Below are 26,557 nucleotides of genomic sequence, written 5' to 3'. Positions count from 1 at the left end.
CTCACTGGCACATTCCACTCTCTCTCCCAGAAAAAAGGCAGAAAGAGAAAACAAGACCAAAGAGCATCAGCAAGAAAACAATACCATTCTGCTGAAATACTACAATCTTGCCTTCCACAGGAAAGTGATCAAAGAGAGATTAAAGTTCAGATTTCAGGGAAATAGAAAACACCAATTCTACTGTATTTTATTCTGTATATATAAAAATCAGATTGGATGCCTTGAGGACCCCAAATATAAATTTTAAAAAATGTCTAGGGGCAACGATCTGCTGCAAACCCATCTCTGGGAGGAGCTGCTTGGAGAAGGCTTGGTTAAACAGCCATGACAAGCCTATTGTTCATCACTGAATTTGTCTAGTTTCTTTTAAAGCCATAAAGGTATATGAGTAACATACCACGGATGTGTTCACCATTCAATAATTGGCCTGTAGGAATTTAATTAAGCTGCTGAATGCATAATCAAACATTACAAACTTAATAATCAACAAATGAAAGAAAATATATTCTTTAGGCAAGAACTGTGCCAAATGCCTACTGATTTTATTCGGCTGCACAGATCCTGTAGCTGACCTTTTATCAGTTTAGACAAGGGATACCCAACATGGAGCCCATAGGAACAATGGTGCCCACTGGCACCTTTCCTGGTGTACACCAAATGTCTTTAGAAAGTGGGCAGGGACAGGTGGGGCTTTTGTCTAGCAAAACGTCTAATTGCCCACCGCCAATTTGATTGACTGCGGATTTTAAAAAATATTTCTGCAACAGCAGCTGCTACCACAGCACAAGGATCTTCACCGTGTGAAGGAAGGTAAGTTGTGGCAGCCATTGTATGGCTGGCTCCACCTCCCATGGCAGCCATTTTGTGGATGCACCCACCACACTATGTCAGAATCCCAAAGACGCCTGTAGGCTTAAAAAGACTAGGGATCCCTGGTTTAGGCAATGGGCCAGGGATGTGGAGGATTAGGAATGAGCTGTGGGCTTGTGGATATTATCTTACCCTCGAACAAAGACTGCTTCCTCCATTTCAAAGTTTCTACAATTAGGGCTAACCTCCAAATTATATCAAATCATGGTTCATAAGGTAGTACTAATCAATTTAGCAGATTTAGATATCATGAGAAATGAAGGCTCCAGGAAATATGGAAATGAAGGAGAGAATTGATACATGGCAAGGGTTCTCAAAGCAGGCTGACTTCATCCCCTGTAAGCAAGTGCCCACTGCTAAGAAGCTGGCTCAGTTATTTAAACAGCACATTGTGAGGCTTCACTCAGTCCCCAAAAAGACCATATCAGATAGGGGATCCCAGTTTGTCTCCACTTTTTGGAAAGAACTCCTGAAGCTATTGGGCACTGAACAAGGTATCAGTAGTTGTTACCAGCCGGAGATGGATGGACAATCTCAATGAACAAATCAAATCTTGAAACAGTTTTTGAGATGTTTTGTGAACAACCAACAGGATGACTGGCTTGATCTGTTACCGTATGTGGCGTACAGCTATAACTCAGTTCACAGCTCTACTGGGGCTTCCCCATTTAAAATTGTAGTTACGAAGGCGCCCCCTACCCATTATTACATCTGGGCCATCGGAACCGGGGAACTTGAATACTTGGTGGTCTGAGTTAGCTCAACAGTGGACCTCAATCCAAAAGACATTAACAAAAGCAAAAGACAGTTACAAAGCCCAAGCTGAAAAACACAGGTCACCCAAGTGGGATAAGAACATAAGACCATAAGAGAAGCCAATGTTGGATCAGGCCAATGGCCCATCCAGTCCAACACTCTGTCACACAGTGGCCAAAAATACCAGGTGCCATCAGGAGGTCCAGCAGTGGGGCCAGGACACTAGAAGCCCTCCCACTGTTGCCCCCCCCCAAGCACCAAGAATACAGAGCATCACTTGCCCCAGCCTGACAGTTCCTATCTATACCTTGTGGCTAATAGCCACTGATGGACTTCTGCTCCATATGCTTATCTAATTCCCTCTTGAAGCTGTCCATGTTTGTAGCCGCCACCACCTCCTGTGGCAGTGAATTCCATGTGTTAATCACTCTTTGGGTGAAGAAGTACTTCCTTTTATCCGTTCTAACCCAACTGCTCAGCAATTTCATGGAGTGCCCACAAGTTCTTGTATTGTGAGAAAGGAAGAAAAGTACCTCTTTCTCTACCTGCTCTATCCCATGCATAATCTTATAAACCTCGATCATGTCACCCCTCAGCCGTCATTTCTCCAGGCTAAAGAGCCCCAAGTGTTTTAACCTTTCTTCATAGGGAAAGTGTTCCAACCCTTTTATCATTCTAGTTGCCCTTTTCTGCACTTTTTCCAATGCTATAATATCCTTTTTAAGGTGTGGTGACCAGAACTGTACACAGTTCTCCAAATGAGGTTGCACCATTGATTTATATAGGGGCATTATGATAGTGGCTGATTTGTTTTCAGTTCCCTTCCTAATAATCCCCAGCATAGTGTTGGCCTTTTTTATTGCAGCTGCAATAACTGCACCCTGGGGACTCAGTGTATGTGTCAACTAAGAATTTAAAGGGCATGCAGGCAGGGAAAAAATTAGGATGGAAATATGTAGGGCCCTTCAAGGTGGTGCGTGTTATTAACACAGTGGCTGTTGAATTGGACTTGCCTAAGAACTTACGTCACATCCACCCTGTTTTCCATTTTAGTCTGCTGAAGAAGGATCCGAGACCAACAACCTGGAGCCCTCCAGCTCCACCTCCTCTGATGGTGGGTGGGGAACTGCACCAGGTGGTCAAGGACATTTTGGATTCTAAAATCAAACAGGGCCAGCTGTACTATCTGATCAAATGGCGTGACTTTGACCTGAGACACAATGAGTGGATTCGGAAGAATCATGTTAATGCTAAACGTTTGGTTTGTGCTTTGCATAAAAAATACCCTCACAAGCCTGGCGGCTGAGGGGAGCAGAGGGGGCAGAATGTCAAGCTTGTGCCTCGCTTGTCATGGGTTGTTTTCCACTGACACTACTGTTCTGTTACATCAAGGGTTAACTCCTTTCCTCCTCTCTGATTTTCCCCACTGCTTTTGTTTATGTGCATTCTTTGGGACTGAATGCCTGTGTGAATCTTTGCTTCACTGGCCTAGAGCTTGTAGCGGTCGGCATGACCTTGCAACATAGATAATATAACGGTTAGTTTGCAGGTCCTGTGGGCAGCTACAGGGTTGAGCTTGAAGCTTTGGTGGGCCGGATGGGAATGAATGATTGGGCATCTGGGGAACCAGGGGTGGTCCCACACTCTGTATAGGTTTGGCCCTAGCTAGGGGCCGATAGTTCCAACACAAACTCTGTATATGCTTGGATGACTCGTAACTCTCAATAAACAAATCTTGCTACTTCAAGAGTGTTGCAAGAGTACTTGGACCCAAGATCTAACAGTTGGGAGACAAAACTAGAAGGCTGCACTGCATTACCAATCTTTCAAATTATGGTTTGAAGAACAGAAATGTGATGACTGAACCAGGATTTCATATAACAAAGAAATATGAATATTAGATGTGTACTATCAGTAAGCAACATTTCAATAATTTTGGCTGTACTCTATTAATGATTAGACAATACAAGCTGATTAGCCAAAATAAAGAAGTGTTAGGGCAGATTTCAAACTGGATCAACAAATACTCAAGATTGTGAAAAAATGAAGTTCTTTGCCTTTTTTAACCAGATTGACGAACCACAGACAATTATACTTTACAAATACAGAAACATTGCTGAAAACCAGAAACTAAATTTAATCTTCTTCTGGATACCACTTCTGTTATTACAACTGTATCTAAAAGTATGTTCTTCCCCAAAAATTATTTTAACAAACACATGCATCTGGTTCCCTCTTGATTCACTAGCAGCCAAAAAAACATTCTCTCTAAAATAAACAAAAAAGATGCAGCTACTTCATTATTCAAGCATGAAATATGAAGAGTATTTTAAAGGGTTTTAACCTATGTGACAATAGGTAAACATGGAAGTAATATAGCATTCTTGAATAATACCTTGTTGAAAACTACAAGCTGTTGACACCGGAGGTCCAGGAGTCCTTCCAGCACCAGGCTTTCTTCCCCTCTGACCTGAATTATGACCTGCTGACTTCTTCCCTTTGCTCTCTGAACCTCTGGCCTCAGAAACATCTTTGCCACTTGAAGTATGTGCAGAAACTTCCTGGAAATTTGCATTTGTAAAGCGAGCTGTGGTATCCTCCAGTCTCTTCAAGGAGCCTGTCATAGAATTGTTGGTAGTGCTTGTGTAAGTCTATCAGTTTTGAACCAAAGAAAAAAGGAAGTTAAAAAACAGTTAGACCACAAAACATTAACTGTACTCCAAAGGACACAACTCAGAATAATGGAAGTGTCCTAGCATTTAAAAACATGAACAAAAAGCTAAGCCCAGTACCATATTTATAAGAAGTTAAAATTACCACTTACAAGAATTAGACACGTAAGGAGCTCTTTAGTTTAAACGAACAGGGTAGTACAAAGAATAGCACACATTTAATAATACATCAACAAGATACCAGCTGTCAATTTTGCAAGCATCAGATTGCAGCAATTGGTGGAAGTGCACATACTGACATACTATTTTTAATTAAAATACTTATATTTAGTAAATAATAACACTGTTCTTAACTTCAGCACTGTTACATCCCAAAGTTAAATGAATTAATAATAGTATTTTCCTTATTTCATGCTGGCATTTGAACTATCATCCTTGAAAGTAAAATTTTATCCAGATACCACAAAAATTACATTTTTAGTGTAGTCTACAATAGACACAGTTTCTTAAGACTCCCCTCCCCTGCAACAGAGCCCGATTCCACTACTAACCAGTGCTCAGTGGCACATATGCTCTGACTAAATGGGGATAGGAAATGTTTTGCAGAGGCTTTCCCTTCACCTAATAGCCAGGTGTCCTGACTTCCTCTGAATAAATACAGCTCTGTAAGTACCTTATGCAGGCCTATTTGTACTTATATGCTGTGTCTGCATAAAGAAGCACAACGTATCAATATCATGTTAAACCTCACTTTATAAGATCCATTGTTGAATGTTTATAAGATCCATGGCAGCATGTTTTCAGCTAGGATGGTACTGTTAAAAATATTTACTATTTGGGTGAGGAGGGCATCTTAACCCCAATTCTCTTTGTGTATTTTTAAAACTTTTGCTGTGATGTAGCAGATGAATACCAAATCAAAGAAACGGGATACTAGTTGCCCAGTTCACATTAAAATAAAATCACACCTCAGCTAGAGGTATGAAGGCCCAGGAAAAAGTGGGGAAATTGGGAGGGTCCTTTTCCCTTTTGCCCCCCGAGACTTTTTTTTAGTTTTTCCAATGGAAAAACAGAAATTTTGGGATGCCCTGAGAAAAAAATACTGTGAAATATTCCCCCCCCCCTCTGGAATCAGTAAAATACTTCTTAAGACAAGCTTTTTTTGCACATATACAGAATGAAAAGTCTGAGGATTTCCATCAATTCTTCCAATGGGGGGGGGGGTACTGTAAAAGGAAAATGAAATCTCACCTAAAGCATATAATAGTTTATTAGCTTTCACAAGGTTGCTTACACAAAGACCATATTATCCCACAAATATAATTAGTCTGTTTAAATCCCTATAGAATTCTTTCAGTTTTTAAAAAGTATTCTGTCTACTCTATTAACATTTGAAAAGGAAATAATATCTGTGATTTGTATACTTATATAATTAGTCAAGTGGCATTATGTAATAATGATTCCCCCCCCCTTACTATGCAGTTAGCTGAAAAGGTGAGCTAATGTAACCCATTAGCATTTGTGGGCCAGGGTTCCTTTTTATCACTGTAGTTGGTACATTAGCTCTGCCCTTTCATGGAGAAATGTTTTACCCACTACTTCATAGACTGCTAATTCTTACCCACTTTTAATAATGCTGACTTTTAACATTTGTTTTGATAGGTTTTTTTACTGTTACTCTCACAGTAAGGCTTTGGTATTTGCTTTTTGCATTCTGATAGCTCTCCCTCTTCCTTATCAGACACCAGGTCTGAGTTCTTTGTCCTCAAGAACAGCCCTGCTAGATCAGACCAGTGTTCAATTTAGTGCATCATCCTGTCTCACATAGTGGCCAGTCAGTTACTATAGACAGCCAACAGGACATAGAGACTAAGGCCTTTCCCTGATGTTGCTTCCTGGCACTGGTATTCTGAGATTTACTGCTGATAAATGTGAAGGGTTGAGGGCCCATGGCCAAGTAAGGAGAGTGTGTGGAAGAAAGAACAAACAACAACACTTTGTAGAAGGAAATGGCCACAGCTTTATTGATTACGTACAAAAGAGCACTGGCGCAGCATAGGGATGGATCCAGCATCAGATGACCCACCTGCCACCCGATGAAAACCATCCCCCCAGCCCACTTGCTGGCAGGGGACTGTGGAGTGGCAATCAAGTGGGGACCACATGGGCAGCAGCCACTGTGTGGTTCCTGACAACCACCTGGTGGTGAGCCTACAGACAGCCCCCGAGCTGGGCATACCACTTCCTGGCTCACCCCCAAGACCACAAAAGGAAGTCCCCAAACAGGGGATGTGGGCATGCAGACTCATCTCCCCACCAAAAGGATCTTTCCCAATGCCCTAACCGCCCCAGCTGTGACAAGATTACAAGTATGTTAACAGATAACCTGTAACTACTAAATTGAGGGTGAGAGGGCTAAGGAAAAAACCACGCTGCAGAGGCACCCAGCAGCGTGGTTTAAATGCCTACAGAGGGCTGTGACGCAGAACGCTGCATCAGAAGCTCACCCATTACCCTCCTTGCTTCCTGAACTGACCTCCAGGTGACATGGATGGATGGCTGTTAGGATCGCTTCTAGGCACCCAGTCTCCAGCCTGTCCATACCACGTGGCATCCAGGAGCTACTGCCTTCTTTCTGGTCTCCCCAGGCCTGGGCTGCAAATGCGGACACCAGTAAATTCTGGCCAGTGCTTCCCTTTAGTGACCATGGCTAGTTGCCAGCAATAGACCCATTTTAATCACTTGCTGTCAAGCAATATGTCCTTTTGTCTGTCCTGCAGCTACTGTCTATCAACTTTGTTGGATGCCCTTGACTTCTAATATTTTAGGAGAGGGAGAAAAAGTTCTCGGTCACCCTCTCCACCCAGTGCACAATTTTATAAACCTCTATCATGTCCCCCCAGTCATCTCATTTCTAAACTGAAAAATCCTAAGATCTTCAGCCTTTCCTCGTGGGAAAGGTGATCCAACCCCTTTATCATCTTGGCTGCCCTCCTGTGTACTTTCTCCAACTCTGTAATGTCCTTTTTGATATATGGTGACTGGTATTCCAAATCAGGCCACACACAGATCTATACAGGGGCATTATGATTTTGGCTGTTTTATTTCCAGTCCCTTTCCTAATAATTCCCAGCATGCAGCTTGCCTTTTCACTGTTATGGCAAGCTGGGTTGACACTTTCATTCAGCTAGCCACTATAACCCAAGATCTCTTCCCCTCTCAGTCTCAGCAAGTTCAGATCCCATTACCACATACTTGAAGTTGGGATTTTTTGTTCCAATGTGAAAGGTAACTGGTACTAGGCTTTGCTGCCTTACAAGAGGTAAAACAGGCATGGGAGGGGACGGGGCCTTAGATTCAGTCACTGGTATCTCCTGTTAGAAGCATCACATAGTAGGTGATGTGAAAGAACTCTACCCAGGACCATGAAGAGCCACTGACATTCACACTAAACAATACTACCTTGATAAATTAATGGCCGGTTTAAGGCAACTTCATGTAGTGGAGTCTAAACTCCACCTAGAATTTCCAGATGTTTTGGATATCACGTCACTGAATTGGACCTATGAGATGAAAAAAGATATGAAGAGCAGCAAGACAGCCTACCCTGATTTGAGGAGCCAGTCCAATTTTTCTGGGTTCAAGTAGCCCACTGTGATGCTCAAAGACCATGGCGTAGTAACACATTTGGAAAATATGAAACAGCCTTCTGCTGAATCAGACCATTGGTTTATCAAGGTCAGCACTGTCCCCTGTGACTGGCAGTGGCTCTCTGGGGTCTGAGGTACAGGTCTTTGCCATCTCTAGCTGCCTGACCCTTTCAACTGGAGATGCCAGGGACTGAAGCTGGGACCTGTGGCTCAATGGGCCAAAGCAAGTACTCTACCATTGAGCCACAGATCCACATCATATCACAGAACCCCATATCATGAAAGCCAAACAAACAACATACACATTCAAGTTCTAAATTAAGAGAAAACTGAACAAGTCTAATTATTGGGTTTCACATTTGCAAAGACATAGATACATAAATATAATGGAATGGTTTTGCACATTTTTGCAACAAAAAATAGTTAAACAATATGATGCTTGTTCTAATGGGTAAAATGTCCATCAACTTATAACAGAACTGAAACTTTGGAAAGGCAGTCTACAAAACTGCATTCAAATACAGGAACACTCTTAGCAGCAAGTTTATAACCTTCCTGCTTTCCATTTTTTGCAGAAAGAAAATGTGTTCAGTTTTAACAATTCAGCCTCAACTAGTTACTTCTATGACAGTCACATCAGTCTCTTCAATTCAAAATAAATGAATGGAATGTATAATTAAATTCCAAGAACATTTATTCCGGGATCTTAAGGTATTCAGGAAGAATAACAGAATCCAAGTTATTGACCAATTATCCTTTTTAGTAATCTGATACATGTAGGTATGTCACATACAAAAAAACATCCTTCAGCTGAATGCAACATGGATAATTTAGTATCTTCTGAGTATTTCACTTCATTTTTTATGAGAAACAGTACACATTTTCAAATTAAAGTTTATTATGGTAAAGGTATCTAAAATCATATTTATTTGATCAGAAGCACTCTGAACAAGGTTTTCTGTGTAATAATAGTTCAACAGCTGCAGAACTCTTTATTATATAAAAAATACCAAGAACAAAAAAGTAATTTCAACAAAAGAAAAACTCACTTACTTTCTCTGTAGTTACAGTGAGCGAAGGAACCAAGGATGGTGATGAATCAGGTTGCTTCTTGTGTTTTTGTTTATGCTTATCTTTTTCTTTATATTTCTAAAAAGAATGAAAGCAAATAAAATGGAACATCAGGGTTATGGAAAATGAGGGGGAGTGCCATTTAAAGTTGAAATTAAAACATTACTTCATATTAATATATATGATGCACGATGTTCTTTGTGGTGCAACATCCACTCAAAGGAGCATATTATTAAAAGCAAAAAGAATTCTTGACTTCTAATGTCACACATCTATTCCAGAAGCATGTGTGTATGTAATTATAGGATGAGACATACACAGATCTTGGCTTGGTTTACTAGTCTGGCTTGCAAAGAGCACTTTGAGGAGAGATAGGCTCTTACTTCACCACCTGGAAAACAGCTTTTGCCATCTTTCTAAGTGCCTGCTGGAGATGAAGGGTAAGGGGAAAGCTGTGAGAGAGACTCATGACACTGCTTCTGCCCTCTACAAAGCTAGATGGAAAAGGAACAGACCACCTCCTCTCTCTCCCCCACAAGATCTACTCTTCAAAGAGAATTCTTGGGAGGAGCACCTGTGAGAAAAGAAGAGCCTGCCACTGGGAGCTAGCAAGGAAATTTGTGGAATCTGAATAAAAACTTCAGTAGCCTGTAATTTCAAAGTTATTTACATTAGTTACCTAATTTGTAGTTAGTTGCCATGTTAATTATATCTGAAAATCTTCACTAAAACAATATAGTTAAATTCTCAGGGTCTGATCTAAAGGCATCTGATAAAGCAACCTTACAGAAACTACGCAGGTCTCGTCACTGCCTAGATAGAACATTTAAATCCTGTATGTGCGATCTTGAGTTCCACAATGGAAGAGAAGTGGGACAGAAGAGTAATAAAATAACTATAACTCAACCTTTTTTATTTAAAATGTGGATGAGATGGGTAAACACTGTTTATAAGATTTAGCTTTGGTGAAATTTAAATTCTACCATTCAGACTGGTTTTCAACCACTCAGGTTATCTCAAAACTTCAGCACAGTTACAACTAAAGATACTAAGACAGAGCAAACACATATATGCATTTTTAAACAAACTGTTATTTCAACAAATTGTCTTCACAGTTTGAGTACTATGGCACAAAACTCTCTAGAAAACCAAAATAATCTTGATTAGATGAGATAAACTACTTTAGGCAAATTATCTGGTCAAGTTCTCCAGCATCTTCTCCATGTTTCTCTCTTGGTTTTATATATATACTAGGAGTAATGCCCATTGTGGGAAGAAATACAACGAAATCTAGAAGGAAGCTCCAGATGAGTGTCCCGACTGTGGCTGGTGGGGCGGCAGAGGGAAGCTGAAAATGGAGGGAGGCAAGCCAAGTTTTTTTCCTTCTGCTTAGCTATAAGGCAGGGCTGTCTCAAGTCATTTTGCTGCCCCAAGTGGGTAGAATGGGAGGACAGCCTCATGGTAACAGATATGGTTCTCTCCACCTCTGACTTATTTTTTGAGGGGGAGGGGGGTGTTATGCAGTGGCAGCTAAGGTAGAAAAGCACCTCCTCCTGTGCCATGTTTTCTGGGATGCAAGGGTCTGGAAAGTAGTTTCATAGCTGATTACACGGTTGCCAACTCTGGGCTGGGAAATACCTGTAGATTTGAGGGGTAGAGCCTGGGGAGCGCAGGATTTGGGGTGGGGAGGGACCTCAGTAGGGTATAATGCCATAGAATCCACTGCCCAAAGCAGCCATTGTCTCCAGGAGAACTGATCTTGGTCCTCTGGACATCAGTTTTAATAGCTGGAGATCTCCAGGTGCCGCCTGGAGGTTGGCTTATGTTAATTTGGGGCTATGCAGTCACAGCTAAGGTAGAAAAGCACCTCCTCCTGTGCCACGTTTTCTGGGTTCCAAGGGTCTGGAAAGTGGTTCCATAGCCAATTACACGGTTGCCAACTCTGGGTTTGGGAAAACCTGTAGATTTGAGGGGTAGAGCCTGGGGAGGGCAGGGTTTGAAGTGGGGAGGGACCTCAGCAGGGTATAATGCCATAGAATCCACTGCCCAAAGCAGCCATTGTCTCCAAGAGAACTGATCTGGGTCATCTGGACATCAGTTTTAATAGCTGAAGCCCTGACTGCTACGTCACATTGGCTGTCATACAGGGGGCATCGCAGCAGGATATAAAGACACAGAGTCCACCATTTTCTCTAGGGGAACTGATCTCTGCCATTTGGAAAGCAGTTGTAATTCTGAGTGATCTTTAGCCCTCACCTGGAGATTTGCAACCATGGTTTCCCCCAACAGACACTAAGGGGAAATGTATTTTACCTCAGAACATCAACAGCAAACTGTTTAGAATGTTAGAGGGAAAGGCCAGTGAGGCCGCATATGCAAACTACCTCTGTGTTCCGAGGCAAAGGCAAATCAGGCCAGATATGCAAATGACCTCTGTGTTCTGACTGGCTGTGGGGGGGAGAGGAACAGCAAACTGTTTAGAATATTGGAGGCAGGACTCAGGCAAACAGCCAGTGGATAGGGAGAACCTCTGAATGACAGATCAGAGAGCGAACTGATTTTGGAGTGTGTTGGAATGTTCAGGTGAGTCCATGACCAAAATAGAATTATATATACCAGAGGATGATATAGTTCATAGTAACAGGCTATTCATTTCAAATCAGGCTACACATCACAAAAGCAAGCTGGCCATCACCAAATCTTAGAAGAGATCTTCTATACAGACCTGCTTTGCCAGGAGAGGCAGTCTAGAAATATTTTCAATAAATTGGATTGCCTTTAACATTAATGGATTTTTAAATTAATTCTTCCTTCATAAAATAAATGATGTTAGCTCAAAATAACATTCCAAACAGATCCTTTATACAAGCTGAAAAAGAAAATTTAGTTCTTCTCACTGAGCAGAAACAGTATTATTTAGGGTTGCCAGCTCCAGGTTGGAAAATACCTGGAGATTTGGGGAGTGGAGCCTGAGGAGAGCGGGGTTTGAGGCATAATGTCATAGAGTCCAACTTCAACGAAGTGATTTTCTCCAGGTGAACTGATTATCTGTCACCTGTAGACCAGCTGTGAGAGCAAGAGATCTCCAGCCACCGCCTGGAGGTTGTCAACCCTAGTGCTACACCATTTCAACAGAAATACCAGTCAAAGTCATCAAATTATTTAAACAAAAAGGCACCAGAGCTCTGCAAGAATCAATAATGCAGCCTAACAAAATAAGAAATGTTAACCATTTACATACATCGTCCATGCAGTTTTTAGCTATGATGAGTCATGGCCAATTCCAGTCTTCTCCTTCCTACAGTTAAACACGTGGAACTTAAAAATGACTGCAAATAGTCTGTCATCATGTTCGCCAAAGCACATTTTACTTTGACCACCAGCTGTATTGTCTTCCATAACTGATGTGAAAGGTACATCAAGCCCAGAAGTTGCAACTTTCAGAAATCAGCTGCATTTTAATAGGAGTTATTAAATTATGAACAATTTAACTAAGTGCCCAACCCCCATATTAAACCTGATACTGATCTGCCATTTCTGCCCCAATGTGACATGTAGGTGGGCAGCAATGAGCTACTTAAACATTAGAGGCAGAAAAGGTTTTAATAACTGATTCAATAATATATTGCTTATGCAAGTTCATATGTACAGGAAGTGATATTTTTGTGATATAGTCAACATGCTTATCAACTAAATTTAATAGCTGGACCAGATTATGAACTGGATGTACTGTAATATAATTAGAACAACACACTGAAAAGGATAGAATGAAATCTGAGGCAGTGAGAATTATATAAAAGATTTATATTTAGAACTAGATGTTTTGGTTTTTAGTCAACAGCCTCCCCCCCTTCCCAAGAAAACTGCATTTGTAAGGCATTCCTAGAAAAGGATAGAAATTCCTAGATGAGTGCCAGGAAGCTAATTAAATAGTGATCACAGGAATACTTTCACAACAATGTTAAAAAGAAACAAAGCACAAAATCCAGTATTATAATGTCAGAACAGCGTTCCATGCGCCTTGGCGTTTAGTCATGCCAGCCACAAGACCGCGGAAACATCTTCAGACAGAGCTGGCTCTTCGGCTTGGAAACAGAGACGAGCACTGCCCCCTAGAGTCAGATATGACTAGCTTTTGAGCAAGGGAAACCTTTTCCTAATGTCAGAAATAGAAATAAGATAACTGGTTTTAAGGCTAGATGACTTTTATCGATTTACAAGTCCTTCTCTGGCAAATATGTAAAGTGGTAAACACTTTTTTCGGGACTATGAACATTATTTAGTTCATTTTAAAAGTGAATGAATCCTCCCATGTTACATATGTTTGGCTGACATTTCATGTTTACATATTCTACTCTTCTCAAAAAAAGAGAAGAAATAGAGTGCAAGAGAGAGGAACTGTTTATGTCCTTGTCCAGAATAACTACATTATTAAAAAAATCACATTTAATTGTTTTGCCAAGCATTATACAGTTGGTTATGACTGCTCATACAATAAGGAATGCTCACGACCTTACTGAATGAAAAATATAGATGGATTGTCAATTTTAGCAACAAGTGCCTTGGAACTAATTTACATAATGCTATCAGTAAGTCTCCTGCCAACCTAGCAGTTCGAAAGCAAGAAATTGCAGGTAGATAAATAGGTACCGCCTCAGTGGGAAGGTAACAGCGTTCTGTGTGCCTTGACATTTAGTCATGCCAGCCACATGACCACAGAAACGTCTTCGGACAGCGCTGGCTCTTTGGCTTGGAAACAGAGATGAGCACCGCCCCATAGAGTCGGATTCGACTAGCTTTCGAGCAAGGGAAACCTTTACCTTTCAGTAAGTACTACACAAAATACAAGACAACAAGAAGCTTACAACCTCAAATTTGCTACAAAAGGAGACAATAAAGTGAGGGGCGGGAGAAGGAGCAAATAAACAGGGAAAGAATATGCATTGATTCCAGTCACATATGTTTAGGCAGAGTTTCAATAACGGGAGTCTGCCAAAAGCCTTCCAAAAATTTGTGGGTCTTGAGGAGGAAGGATTTGAAGAGAGAGAGAGAGAGAAGAACCATCACACTGCTGGTCTGGGAGGAAGTCCTAGGTATAAGGTGTGGTGAAAATTTACCCACGGGTATCTGAAAAAAGATTACAATTTTGCACGGCTGTAAACCTGAAACCAACTTTATAGGCAAACGAAAGGTTGCAAAATCCGAATTCCTATAAGATAGCCAACAGAACAAAGTAACTTTGTTAAACAGTAATTTTGTTCTGTTCAAGGAGCCTGCTGAAGGATAGCAGGCGTCTGGTAGAGATTAAAGAAACAGCTCCATCCTTTGTTAGGATGGATTGCTTTGTTCTTTGATGAGAAGGTTGGTTTGCTGCTTCTTCTACTTCTTTTTTTTTGGGGGGGGGGCTGGGAAGATACCTTTGGAAGGGAATATTTTTAGGAACATGAGAGACTTAAATGAAAATGCCTAGGATTGGCTGGGCAACAGAGAGACCTAAATATGGTTTGAGAGAGAAATTAGGTTTGAGAGAGAAAGGACAGAAAAAGTGCAGAAAAGGGCAACTCGAATGATAAAAGGGTTGGAACACTTTCCCTATGAGGGAAGGTTAACGCGCTTGGGGCTCTTTAGCTTGGAGAAACAACGACTGAGGGGTGACATGACTGAGGTTTATAAGATTATGTATGGGAAAGAGCAGGTAGAGAAAGAGGTACTTTTCTCCCTTTCTCACAATACAAGAACTCGTGGGCACTCCATGAAATTGCTGAGCGGTCGGGTTAGAACGAATAAAAGGAAGTACTTCTTCACCCAAAGAGAGATTAACACTTGGAATTCACTGCCACAGGAAGTGGTGGCGGCTACAAGCATGGACGGCTTGTAGCACCCACCACTTCCTGTCATCTTGGTGCTTGGGGGGGGGGTCAACAGGGGGAGGGCTTCTAATGTCTTGGCCCCACTGGTGGACCTCCTGATGGCACTGGTATTTCTGGCCACTGTGTGATACAGAGTGTTGGACTGGATGGGCCTTTGGCCCGATCCAACATTGGCATCTCTTATGTTCTTATGTTCTTAGGTAACTTTAAGATTATTCTGACAATCTTTTAACTCACCAACATAGGAATAGATAATTGTATTTATTACTCCTTTTATTTTCACTTAGTTAGTTAGACAATTGTCTTGCTCAATCATATGCTTTTCCTTTCTATAATCAAATGAAATGTTTTCCTTTTCTGAAGTTGGTGCTATTGTGACTTATCTGCACCCAAAAGCCTAACATGGCCCATGCTTACCAGCTACAAAGACACCTACCAGGATCTTAATTACTCTAATAAGTAAGATTCTTGAGGTTTTTCCTACAACAGTAGTGATCTAGACTAGGTGGCCAGTTCTTAACTTGAAAAAAAAAGACTGAAATAGTCTAGCATCCCAAATACTGGACAGACATATCTCTAATACAGACTGTAGTAGTGTCCCAAAAATAAATCCTATTTCAGTCTGGAGTAGTAGCAGAATAAACCTGGAGAGGTGAAGTTCTCACTAGGGTCTGCCAACTAGGGACCTAGGACATCTGGTTAAATTCTACTTCCCCATAGCAAAATGAGGTGCATGTGGGGCCAAACTGGGCACAAGCGGCAGCAAGAAAGAAAGGGTAAAGTTGCTTGTGGAATCAGGAGGCCTTCAGATAACCAAGGGTGGTGAAGCTGAAGGAGCAAATATAAACAAAGATGTCACAGGGCTGGGAAATGGGGGGGTGGGGAGACCCTGGAGGCTTTGTAAGTAAGCACAAGACATTTATGTAGCATCTACAATAGGACAGGAAGCCAATTTAGAGATTTAAGGATGGGTATCACATACTCAGAACCAAAAATGTGACTGATACTGAAAACAGAGTTTTAGATAGAGATGGGGGGGTCAAAGTGTGCCAAGAAGAAAAGGTTGCAGTAGGTAAGAGATTATTAGGGTGGGAACCAAAGATTTTGCTAAGGGAACAAAAAGAAACAGCTGGGTTTTTGTAAACAGAGAAGCAACATCCTCTGGCATCAGACAGAATACAGAGAGCAAAAAGGAGACCAGGCTTTGCTCCTGCTCTAGAAGATGAATGGGGATATTGTCAATTGATATGGAGAGAGCACAGAGAGAGTAATGCTAGGGTGGGTGGGTGGAAAATCAGATGTTCAGTATTCATGATATTCACTGCAATAGAGAAGGTAAAAAATACCAGGCTACTACAAGAGATATAGGAAGAAATTTAAGGAGTGAAGAGAAAGAGAGAGAGAGCTGGAGGGGAAAGCGTATTCCAGGATTTGAAGTGACCATTTTAAGATGGATAAAATCTTTACACAGGTAAATACAATCAATGTGAGACTGTCCAATATTTGCAACAACACTAACTTGTGTCAAAAATATAATTATTTTGTACTTTTTTTCTATACTCTGCACATATTAAATGAACCTTAAAAGACATAAAGCTAAAAACAAGAATGGAGACATATTGTAAAGTATCTTCTGAAGATGTATAGTATGAGAGTGGTGACAGATATATAACGTCTGTGGAAAATTATCCTTCATTTATAGAGTTTAGTTTTTCTTCTCCTAAGATCAATTTATAGCAATTCTATTTCAGGGTAGTTGTTTTAGGCAACTGCCACCAAAGCATGCTTTGGGCATATACACATTCCAAACAATCATGTGCTCATCTCTCCACCACAACCACCACCAACACGTATTCTGGTTAACCCTATTCTGGTTAACAATAACTATCGTTTACAGTGTCATCTAATCTTGTACAACCGCAGTTGTTGCTAGCCATAGGGCTGGATGCCCTGATCAGTCAGTGAAAAGTGCTCACAGCTGCAGGTCTTCCTGGCTGCCTCCCCTCCACTGGCAGCCATTTCCAGCCCCAGGAAGTTTATTTCAGGCAGGGCTGCAAGACACACATGGGTTGGAAGGTGGCAGAGGGGAGGGAGTGAAATCACTTCTTCTGCCTCTTTGAGAGACTGAAATCAGGATTAAAATTAGTCATGCTGGTTCAGATGCCATCATTAATTATTATAATGAAAGGGGTGGTGCACAAGAAATAGAATGGGCATTCCCATTTACCAAACCATGATCTGGTAATAACTGAATATAATGTCTGAACCGAGTCACAGTCTAGCCTCATCTAGTAAAATATGATTTGAGCAGCAACTGTTCAACAAGTAATATTGTAGTAACAATCACTGATCTTAGAAATCAGAAACAAAATTTTAGCAGCCATGATAGCCTGCTAAAACAGAAACAGAAAAACCTGTAGCATCTTTAAAAAGATTACACATTTACTGTGGCACAACTTTTTATGAACAAAATTCACTCTGTGCAGACCATTACAATGAAGGAACCTCAAATATGCAGAAACCAGGAAATTGTTCCAGAATCCAAAATGAAAGACTGGATCCAGGCAGGAACTCTGAAGGAGGAACTGTTCTTGCCAGGTGGATTGCCACTAAGATTTGGAACTCATGAGCTCTCTAGACCTGTGAAATTATTTGGGAGGAACAAAAGGACCAAAGTCACTTTGCCCTACATTCCTACTCGTTCACGGTGGCCCTTTTCCTCATTCTTAGTCTCCACCATCTAGAGGCTGTCTGAAGACCCTAGAACCAGTGAAAGGGGCACTGGTAAGGAGTGCTTAGGCCTCAAGACCGACTTTTTAATTCCTGAGCCAGGTATACATCATAGCTTTGAAGAGCATAATTCTAGCAAAATAATAATAATCAGAGTTTATGGAGGACTCTGTTAGGCAGAGTGTTGCCAGCCAGAACTTCTGAATTATATCCTTCACTTCCCTTTGATAGTAGCATCCACTGCAGAAAACCTGTTGGCTCATATATAGATAGCCACAGAGAAAATGGAGTTTATTGTGGCAGAATCCTTAAAATGCTGCAAAGGAAACAATGAGCCCTTTCCTGAGTGCTGCTATAATGTGCATGTAGCATGGGTACCTTAGTACCACTGCTGTCAAAAGATTGTGTGAGAGAAAACCAATGGGGTCACTACAGTGTCCACCAAAAAAACCCTGAACACTGCCACAAAGTCTCTGAAAGCAGGGAGCGGTGGCGCAGGCGGTAAAACGCCTGCTGGTAACATCAGTGAACAGCTGCTACAGCTGTTTGAGACCCACCTAGAGATGTGAAGGCCCGGAAAAAAACCGGAAAAATTCGGAGAAAACCCGTTTTTTTTCCTGAAGCCTTTTTGTTTCTTTCCGAAAAATTGGAAAAATTGAAAAAAGAAAAGAAAAGAAAAGAAATTGATTATGGAACGTTTTATTTTAACATGATGAATAAAATATTTTAAGACCAGGTGTTCAAATATTTTCCAAATCATTTCTTATATATATATAAGAAATATATATGGTATCAGATTGATGTAATTTCCGCGGCGGCGGTGATGGTGGAAATGGTGGCGATGGAGTGGCGTAGCGTCGGAGCGGCAGAGCGAAGGCAAGCGAAGCGATGAAGGTGGAGACAGAGGCGGAGCTACAGAAGGACGTGGTGACGTGACGCAAGCGCAGCGGAGCCGTACGGACGTAGCTGGGCTGTAAGCCGATGCGACCCACATACCAGACGAGCCCGCCGAAAGAGAAAGAAGAAGCCGCCGGACCGGACGACCACACCAGGAACCGAGCACTGACACCCGAAAGACCGCCCGGGAAGAACAACTAAGAAAAACAGCGAGCCCTGCCACCTGGGTGCCGGTAGGCAGCCCCAACCCCTGTAGACATGTGGCCTTAGCTAGGGATAAATTTGGAACTTGTAAGCCGCTCAGAGACCCTTCAGGGTTGGAGCGGGGTAGAAATCGAATATATAAATGAATAAATAAATATTACATGCCATCTTGCCCTGTGCTGGAGTTTTCCATTCTGCCTTAACCACACTTTAGAGTAATTCTGGGAAAGAGATACTTAGTGGCTTTGCCTGGAAAACAGTTCTACTAGTTCCCTCTCTGCAGTCTTCAGTCAATTTTGACCAGAATCTTGGAAAAAACACTCTGAAAGTAAAAGCCATGCTCTTTCGGCACCCTCCATAGAGGCGTTGCCTGACAATTTCCCTTCTTCCAGCTTTGAGCAACCCTCAGTGTGCTGCAAAATGGCTTGATCCACAGAGGGGGTAGAAGCTTGGAATCCTAGCTGAATGAGATCATGCCCCAAGTTGCTGGATTGTATGAGCTGAATGGGTTAGAACACCTACGGGGGAAACCGTTGGTCCCCTTGGTATAGGACCAGGATCCTCCTCCCTGGCCTCTTTTCCAAACAACTACTGTTTCTGTTCTTGTACTTCTTGACTACCTTGTGCTAGCTTTTAAGTGGTGCCAAGGCTAGCCTATGAGTGCCGCCTGCCTGGATACAGTACCTACAATCAGGAGTCATTTCCTGCAGGAGCGCACAGGAGCGAAGCTCCGGCAGTAAAGAGCCCAGGGGGCGGGCACATGCAACAAGCCCCACCCCCTGCTCCCAGCAGCCCTCAGTCAGAGCAAGAAGCAGCCAGGTAAGTTGCAGAGCTCCCCCCTGCCCAAAACAGTCCAATGGCACCTTTAAGACCAAGTTTATTCAGGTACAAGCTCTCCCTCCTCTGCAAGGACAGATCTGCACGTTCCTCCACACACACACCCCAATAGCTAGCAATCCAAAACAGTCCACTGGAGCCTGAACAGTGGGTGTTGCCTTCTGACACACTTCCGGTGATGTCAGGGGGTGTGGCATATGCAAATAAGTTATGTTAATGAGTTATGCTAATGAGCTCCTGCACCTCTTTTTCTACGAAATGACCCCTGCCTACAATCAACCATTGGGGCATTCTCTGTTCACTTAAGAGAACTCAGAAGCCACCAGCACTCACATTTCACACTACAGCCAGAGCAATATTTCTGAATGGACATCACTCTTTCTTTAGAATCAGAAATCACATAGCATGGAAAGCAGAAACTGAAGCCCTAGAAAGGGGCAGAGCCAAAGTGTTGTTCTCATCTTCCAGTTCCATTCTAGAAGCAAAGGAAAGTGTTGCAGCTGCGCTCCATTCTATTTTTAAAACTTTAAAAACTTTTTAAAACCTTTTGTTTGTATTATTTTATTCCGTTTACTTTATTTTATCTATTGTTTTTGCCAGAAGCATATGGAGTTAATGTTTCCACTCTTAGTCTGTTGTTTGTTGACTTGGCTTGCTGACTAGGCTTCAGCTTGTTGATAAGGCTGAGCTCCTCCTGCAGAGTCTGAGATTAGGGAACTTGAGAACCTAGCCTTGAGAGAAGCTAACCTTGAGAGACTCTGTTTATAGAGTTTTGATAGGGACATTCAGACATTCTTCCATATGACTTTTAACATGCTTATAGTATTTAAATAGCAGTGTTTAAAAGGGTATTTAAATAGTAGTGCGTTAAATGGTACTTGGCTCTTTAATTAGAGCCATGCTGCATTATAGAATGGAAGCTAGACAAAACAAAAGCCCTAAGGTAACTGCAGCATCGGGGCTGTGGAATTGTTAAAATTCTCTATATTATATTATCTAGTATATTTTACCTTGTTTTATTTATTGCTTGTTTATTTACTTTGTTAAATGTACTTCTGGCCGGTGTGGAACTGCAGTGTGAAGACTTGGGTTTCTTTTCCTACTAACCTCAGCAGAAGATCTTAATTTTATTTTTGGAATTTGCAAACTTTGGGACTGCTGGACCTTTGTACCTTTGTAATCCTTTGGATCCCTGAAGCTTAGAATTTTCTAACAATAACAATTTGATTACTTAATATTCTGCATTCTCTCTTCGGTCTTTGTCTGCCATCATGGAGGATGATAGATTTCTTTAGGCCTAATGTCTAACCTTTGTGAATGCTTTGACTTGTCGGACTGGATAGGAAAGTGGTTGCAAGGAGAGACAGCACCACAAGGCTCCTGGTACTCTATAGATTCTTCCAAACAGCATAAACCAGTAGACTCTCTAGTTGGGTAGGGGGTGCCAATGCTAGCCTAGAAGGTCATTCCCTGTCTTGCTCCCACATCAGATGTGATCTCCCTTCTGCAAAGGGAGAATCTGACAGAAACTGAGCAGGACATTGCTGGGTGATTCTTCCCAGCAGCTGCCAGGCCTCTTTCTACTCAGCAGTGTTTAAAATGGGGGGTAGGGAGGAAAAAGTTGCCTTATGGCATAATGAAACACTAGTTTCTCTAAAGAGTTTGATCGTGACTTCTGCCAAGACCCTAATACTGGGAACTGAGGAGAAGCCCCCTGTTTGGTATCTTCCATATAAAAGACTGGCTACTGACCATAAGGAGTAGCCATCCCATCAGACAAACTGCCCCAATGTGGAATCATTCAAGAATGAGGAACACAAAATATTGAGTAACCAAGCAAATTCAACTCATCCAGTGTTGTTCCTTCTTCCTTCCCAAGGAATAAATAAGATATTTTACGAATTATAGAATTTACAAAAGGATGCAATCCCAACCACAGATCTCTCTCCAAATACAGAAACAGCGCCCAAAAGGCAAACAGGATTAGAAAAACATCTCTTCAGGCCTCCTTGAAACTAATTTATACTAATCAGTATGTCAATAGGAGACTATCTGATGATCACCTCTTTGGGGACTCCCATTGCAGCTTCTTTTTCTGCAGCAATTCAAGAAAAGAAACAATCTGCGGGATTATTCAATAGATCTATATATTATTTTTGTTATATACAAGTCTTCAGGAAAAATCCAAAGCATATTTTTGCTATTTTGGAAAATTAGAAATTTTTGAGGCCTTGAGATTGCAATAACATGGTTTTCAACCAAGTTCATTTCTGAACTGCCTATATTTAGGTAGAAGAGAGTGCTATTTAGCTTAGTTAAGACTTTGTCAACTTCCAGGCTGCAACCAAAAAAAAAAATTATTCAAATTAAATGTATCTGTATTTTACAGTAATCCTTAATTTGTTTATTAATTATTAGGATTTTAGAGTTAGTACATAGTCTCTTTACCTGCTTCAATGAAGACAGCAAAAAAAAGCTCATATCTAAGTCACCACTTTTAAAATTTATTTTTATCATGTATGACAGGAATAAATGACTATGTGCGTTAGTATACCACATGAAAGTTTAATAATACAGGCAGTTATGTAGATGAAGAATTCTTGCTTGAAGGTTAAGGTGGCTTATCTAAATTTAGGCTTGAGAAAAATAATGAGAAATAAGTGACCAGACAAAAGGGATTCAAGAAGTAGTGTACGTGCCCTGACCTGGATAGCCCAGGCAAGCCCGATCTCATCAGAAAGCTAAGCAGAGCTGACCCTGGCAACTCTGTGAGGTAGGTTTGGTTAAGTATGTGCAACTGGCTCACCCAGCAAGGTTCCCTGGCAAGAGTGGAGACTTGAACATGGGCCTCCCAAATTGTAGTTTGATACTCTTACCACTAAAACACACTGGCTCTTGGGTGTTTTCCAAATGCTATAAGGCAGCTATAGGATGAGACAACAGTACCATTGCTAGGATTGTTATTGGGTGGACATAAAATAAATAATAACTATTTAAGTATTTCTGAGAACACGTATTATGAATTCACTGGTGGCCTAACCTGACCTGGATAGCCCAGGCTAGCCCAGTCTCATCAGATCTTGGAAGCTACGCAGGGCTGACCATGGCAAGTACTTGGAAGGGCGACCTCCAAGGAATACCAAGGCCAGGGATGCAGAGGCAGGTTATCAAGCCTCTCTGAAATGTCCTAGCCCCACTAGGGGTCACCAGAAGTCACTATGCCTTCCAGGCTCATAAGCACACACACACACAATACTCACACACAAAAAAGGAGTGTACATCACCTCTTTCTAAATTTAAAGCTCAAGATTAAAAAGCTAAATGCTGCCAACTGGAACATGAAAATAGTGTAAACCAGACCAAGAATCTGAAGGGTAAAACACTGTACTGGAACTTCCGTTAGCTAACAAAAGGCAGAGAAGGGCAGCTTAGTCTACTTTTCCATCCTCTCTGCAGCCACTCCTGGGGAATGCTTTGCTGTCCATATAGGAGCCCCAACTTCCAGTATCATCTGACACTAATAGGGGACTGTGGAGAAAGTGGAAGGCAGGCAGGCAAGATTCTCTTCCACCAGCAATTTATGCTGATGATGCAGAAGATAAAACCTTCTGTGGTTTCTGTCTCTAAGCACAAAGAGCAAGGGGTTCTCACCTGAGTCAATTAACTAATATGCTATGGTATAAATATCAGAATGAATAAGTAAGATGATTTGGAATAACAAACTACCCTCATATCAGATCTGTAGTTGCTATAATTTTTCAAAAAGTTGCATCTGATTCTACACCAAAACATCAATTCTACCTCAAAATTCCCAAGAGCAAGTTTCCATCCAACAAAATACTTCACTCACAAGGTACTATCAATAATTGTAACAAAATAACAAATTGAAATGGAAACATTTTTCTCAATAAAGTTGGCTTATTTACCACTCCACATGGAATGATAATTCGAATGTTACTTTTTTATTCTCAGAAGCAAAAGAGCAAATTTTCCATCCAACACATATAGCACAGCAAACACACATACCTCAAAGGCCTATGACCCCAATAAAATCTCTTGTATCAAAAATGCAGAAATAACGATTAGGAAACCATCTCAGACGAGGCACAAAATATACTAAATAGCCATTAGCCAGTAAGACCTTTCGCCCAGTAAGAACTTCCAGGCCCTGAAGGTGGTTTAACCATCTGTGGTAGGGTACTGAAATCCCTACTGGACACGCCACAAAGGGCCTTTTCCTCAAACCCATCTAGTTAGGATATTTGTTACTGGATAATAAAATAAACAACTTCCTTCATGACTAAAAAATAATAGTTTCAAAACTTAAAAAAATCAATAGATTTTGATACATCGGAATAGAACGACATAAACAGATGTCTTTACTATTATTATTCAGAAGGGTATTATTAATTGGTTTATACTTTCAAGATGTAATTAGCTTAACACTGCACAGAATTTACAGGTTAGCCCTCAACAATATTCTTAATTCTATACTAACCTTAGTAATTGACTAAAAAAACACCACTAAACATCCAAAACATCTTGTGGTAGCTCTCTGAATAGTTCAAAAGGTCACCTTTTTTCCTAGTACCTTTATCAATGCCTTGCAGTGGCACATGTCTAAGAACTTGCTCATGTAATAGCTACTCAGAAAAACCAGGGTCACGGAGGAAAGAACAACTATACATTCAGGATAAAAACTTCTTCATATGTAAGTGAACAAAAATACATCTGCCAAAATGGAAATGTCCTACCAAGACTAAAACAGCTTCTGTGGGAAAAGACTATTTAATTAGCTTTTGTCTGGCTCGTCCACAACTGCAATTTCAAGATATAACTATATGAGTGCCCTTTTTGTATTTTCAGTATTTCCATGGCTGGGATCCAGAGAGCCCCTTTCTACACACCTAAAGCACTTCACACATGGACAGAGAAAGATCATCTGCTTTCCCCTTCAGACAACAGATTCTTATGCCATTCCACAGCCCCCTACACCTGAAGGATGCCTTAGGGAGGGAGGCATAAGTAGGTGAGCCAGAAAAGCTTGATGCACATGCCCCAATGGCTCTTCCAAGTCAATGTACGTTAATAAGAAAAGCCAAATCCATTCCTCAAGAAAACAGTTATGTCACAAAAGGAAAATGGTGTTCAACACAGATTTAGAGCATCCATACAACGTTTGTTTTTCTTCCCTGGAGGCTCCAGTTATTTATGCAGATTTGCTGTTTTAGTTCTACACAGTGGAAAACAAACAACTTTAAGCAATTGTAAATTTGGTATTTTGAGCCAAAAATTTGCAAGTATTCACTTACCAACACTGAATCAAACTTCTTCCCTAAACTATCTAAAATCAAAGTATAAGAAGAATAAGTCAACAGGGATGCATTTAGGTTTAGTGATTTTTTCACAGTTTATTGAAAGATTACAGATTTCCATATGAATGACATGGCACCCTGTAATTACAGTACAAACAAGTTTGAGTACTACCAAAAGATCAGCCAGCAAGCAACCTCTAGCTGGCTTTCTTCAACAATGAAGTGAAATGGGTACATGAAAGATTGTAACAAAGTGTAAGATGTAAGAATAAGAGTGATATTTAGGAACTAGAATACTACTAATATAACCAAATGAAAAACAAGTTCACAGTGGTGGGTTTTTTTAACAGGAAGTATAATTAGATCAATTGCATGCAAGAAACCCTACTTTAATCACTAATTAAATCCCATTTTTTCATATGCCAAAACAAGGAGACTGGCAAAATGAAATAAAGGGGGGGGGGATTTCTCTACTACATCTTGTTACGTCCAAATCAACATGCATACAATGTTAATATAGCTTTTGTCCACAATTCAGAAACCAAACATTCCAATACATTTAATAATTTATGATGCAACATTTTGAAGGTGCTAATACTATAAAGCAGATGTGTTATGTAACATATCCACTTACTTTTTTCTCCTTCTCATGGTGCTTATCCTGAGAGTGAGAGGAAGAATCACTTAAACTTTGATCAAAAGACCTATTAGATGCCCGTTTGCTCTTTTTCTAAAAAGAGAAAATATATACTTATGTAAATGACTATAGATAACAGCCATCTAAACTAGACCTGACAATTGCCATGTGACTCAAAATAAAAATTTACGAATTTATCTAAAAACTAACCAAAACACATAGCCTAAAAAAATACTGAGGAAAAACAGGGATCAAACGCCTTTCAATACTACCACCATTTGTAAAGATGGCATTGTATATTCAAAAGCATAATTTTATATCACGTGTATATTGAGAAATGCTCATCTGTTTTACATGTAATTAACTTTCTAGTTTAAAAAATTAACATGTGGAAGGATTAGTTCTATAAATTTTCTCACTTAAGAACAGCTGGAACAGCCCAATGCCAAAAAATGCACATTCTACCCATTATGCTAGTGTGCCAGAGAACAAACACAAGAAGGGGAACTGGGGTTGTACATGGGCAGATACTCTCAGAGCAAGCTAAGCCCCAGAGGTACTGGCAGAATCTCAGGGATACGCCTTGAACCGAGCTGGTGGCTGCACAGGTATGGGAGACAATGACAGGCACAACCTATGCCAATTGCCTTCTCCCATATTGCTGGCCACAATAGTGCTGCCACTGCCTCAACTGCTTGTGCAGAGATCTAAACCTGGGTACCAAGCAAAACAGTCTGATGTGTCACTGTCAGCACAGCACACATGCCAGGAATTCGCTACCCCTGAACTATACAGAGAGTAAAATGTGTCAAATTACTATTTTATAGTCAATAAGCAAAGCATTTCTAGATAATCACACCTTAACATAAGCTGAAGTATATAAAAAAATCTAGGCCAAACTACCTGCAAGTGTACAAAAGTCTAAATGAAAATTAGACTCATTTTCACTATAGATAGATAGATAGATAGATGATAGATAGATAGATAGATAGATAGATAGATAGATAGAGATAGAGATAGATATAGTATATATATTATATATATTCAC

General features: G+C 40.8%; 1 protein-coding gene across 3 annotated transcripts in view; it reads right to left on the bottom strand.

Moving 5' to 3' along the window:
- The window catches only part of MLLT10 (myeloid/lymphoid or mixed-lineage leukemia; translocated to, 10), a 147,684-nt gene that overhangs the window by 56,441 nt on the left and 64,686 nt on the right, over positions 1 to 26,557 (bottom strand). For 2 of the 3 annotated variants that reach the window (XM_015410006.1, XM_015410004.1), the window contains 3 exons: positions 25,507 to 25,602; positions 9,002 to 9,097; positions 4,022 to 4,277 (listed from right to left, as the gene is read on the bottom strand). In XM_015410006.1, coding sequence (XP_015265492.1) covers positions 4,022 to 4,277; positions 9,002 to 9,097; positions 25,507 to 25,602 — 448 coding nt within the window. The remainder of the gene's footprint in view (positions 1 to 4,021; positions 4,278 to 9,001; positions 9,098 to 25,506; positions 25,603 to 26,557) is intronic. The other variant, XM_015410005.1, reaches the window with a different exon arrangement.

Source organism: Gekko japonicus, unplaced genomic scaffold, assembly GCF_001447785.1.
Source record: "Gekko japonicus isolate JY-2015 unplaced genomic scaffold, Gekko_japonicus_V1.1 scaffold101, whole genome shotgun sequence".
Classification (NCBI taxonomy): Eukaryota; Metazoa; Chordata; class Lepidosauria; order Squamata; family Gekkonidae; genus Gekko; species Gekko japonicus.
The sequence above is the reverse complement of the archived record's forward strand: the minus strand, read 5'-3'. Positions and strand labels throughout refer to the sequence as shown.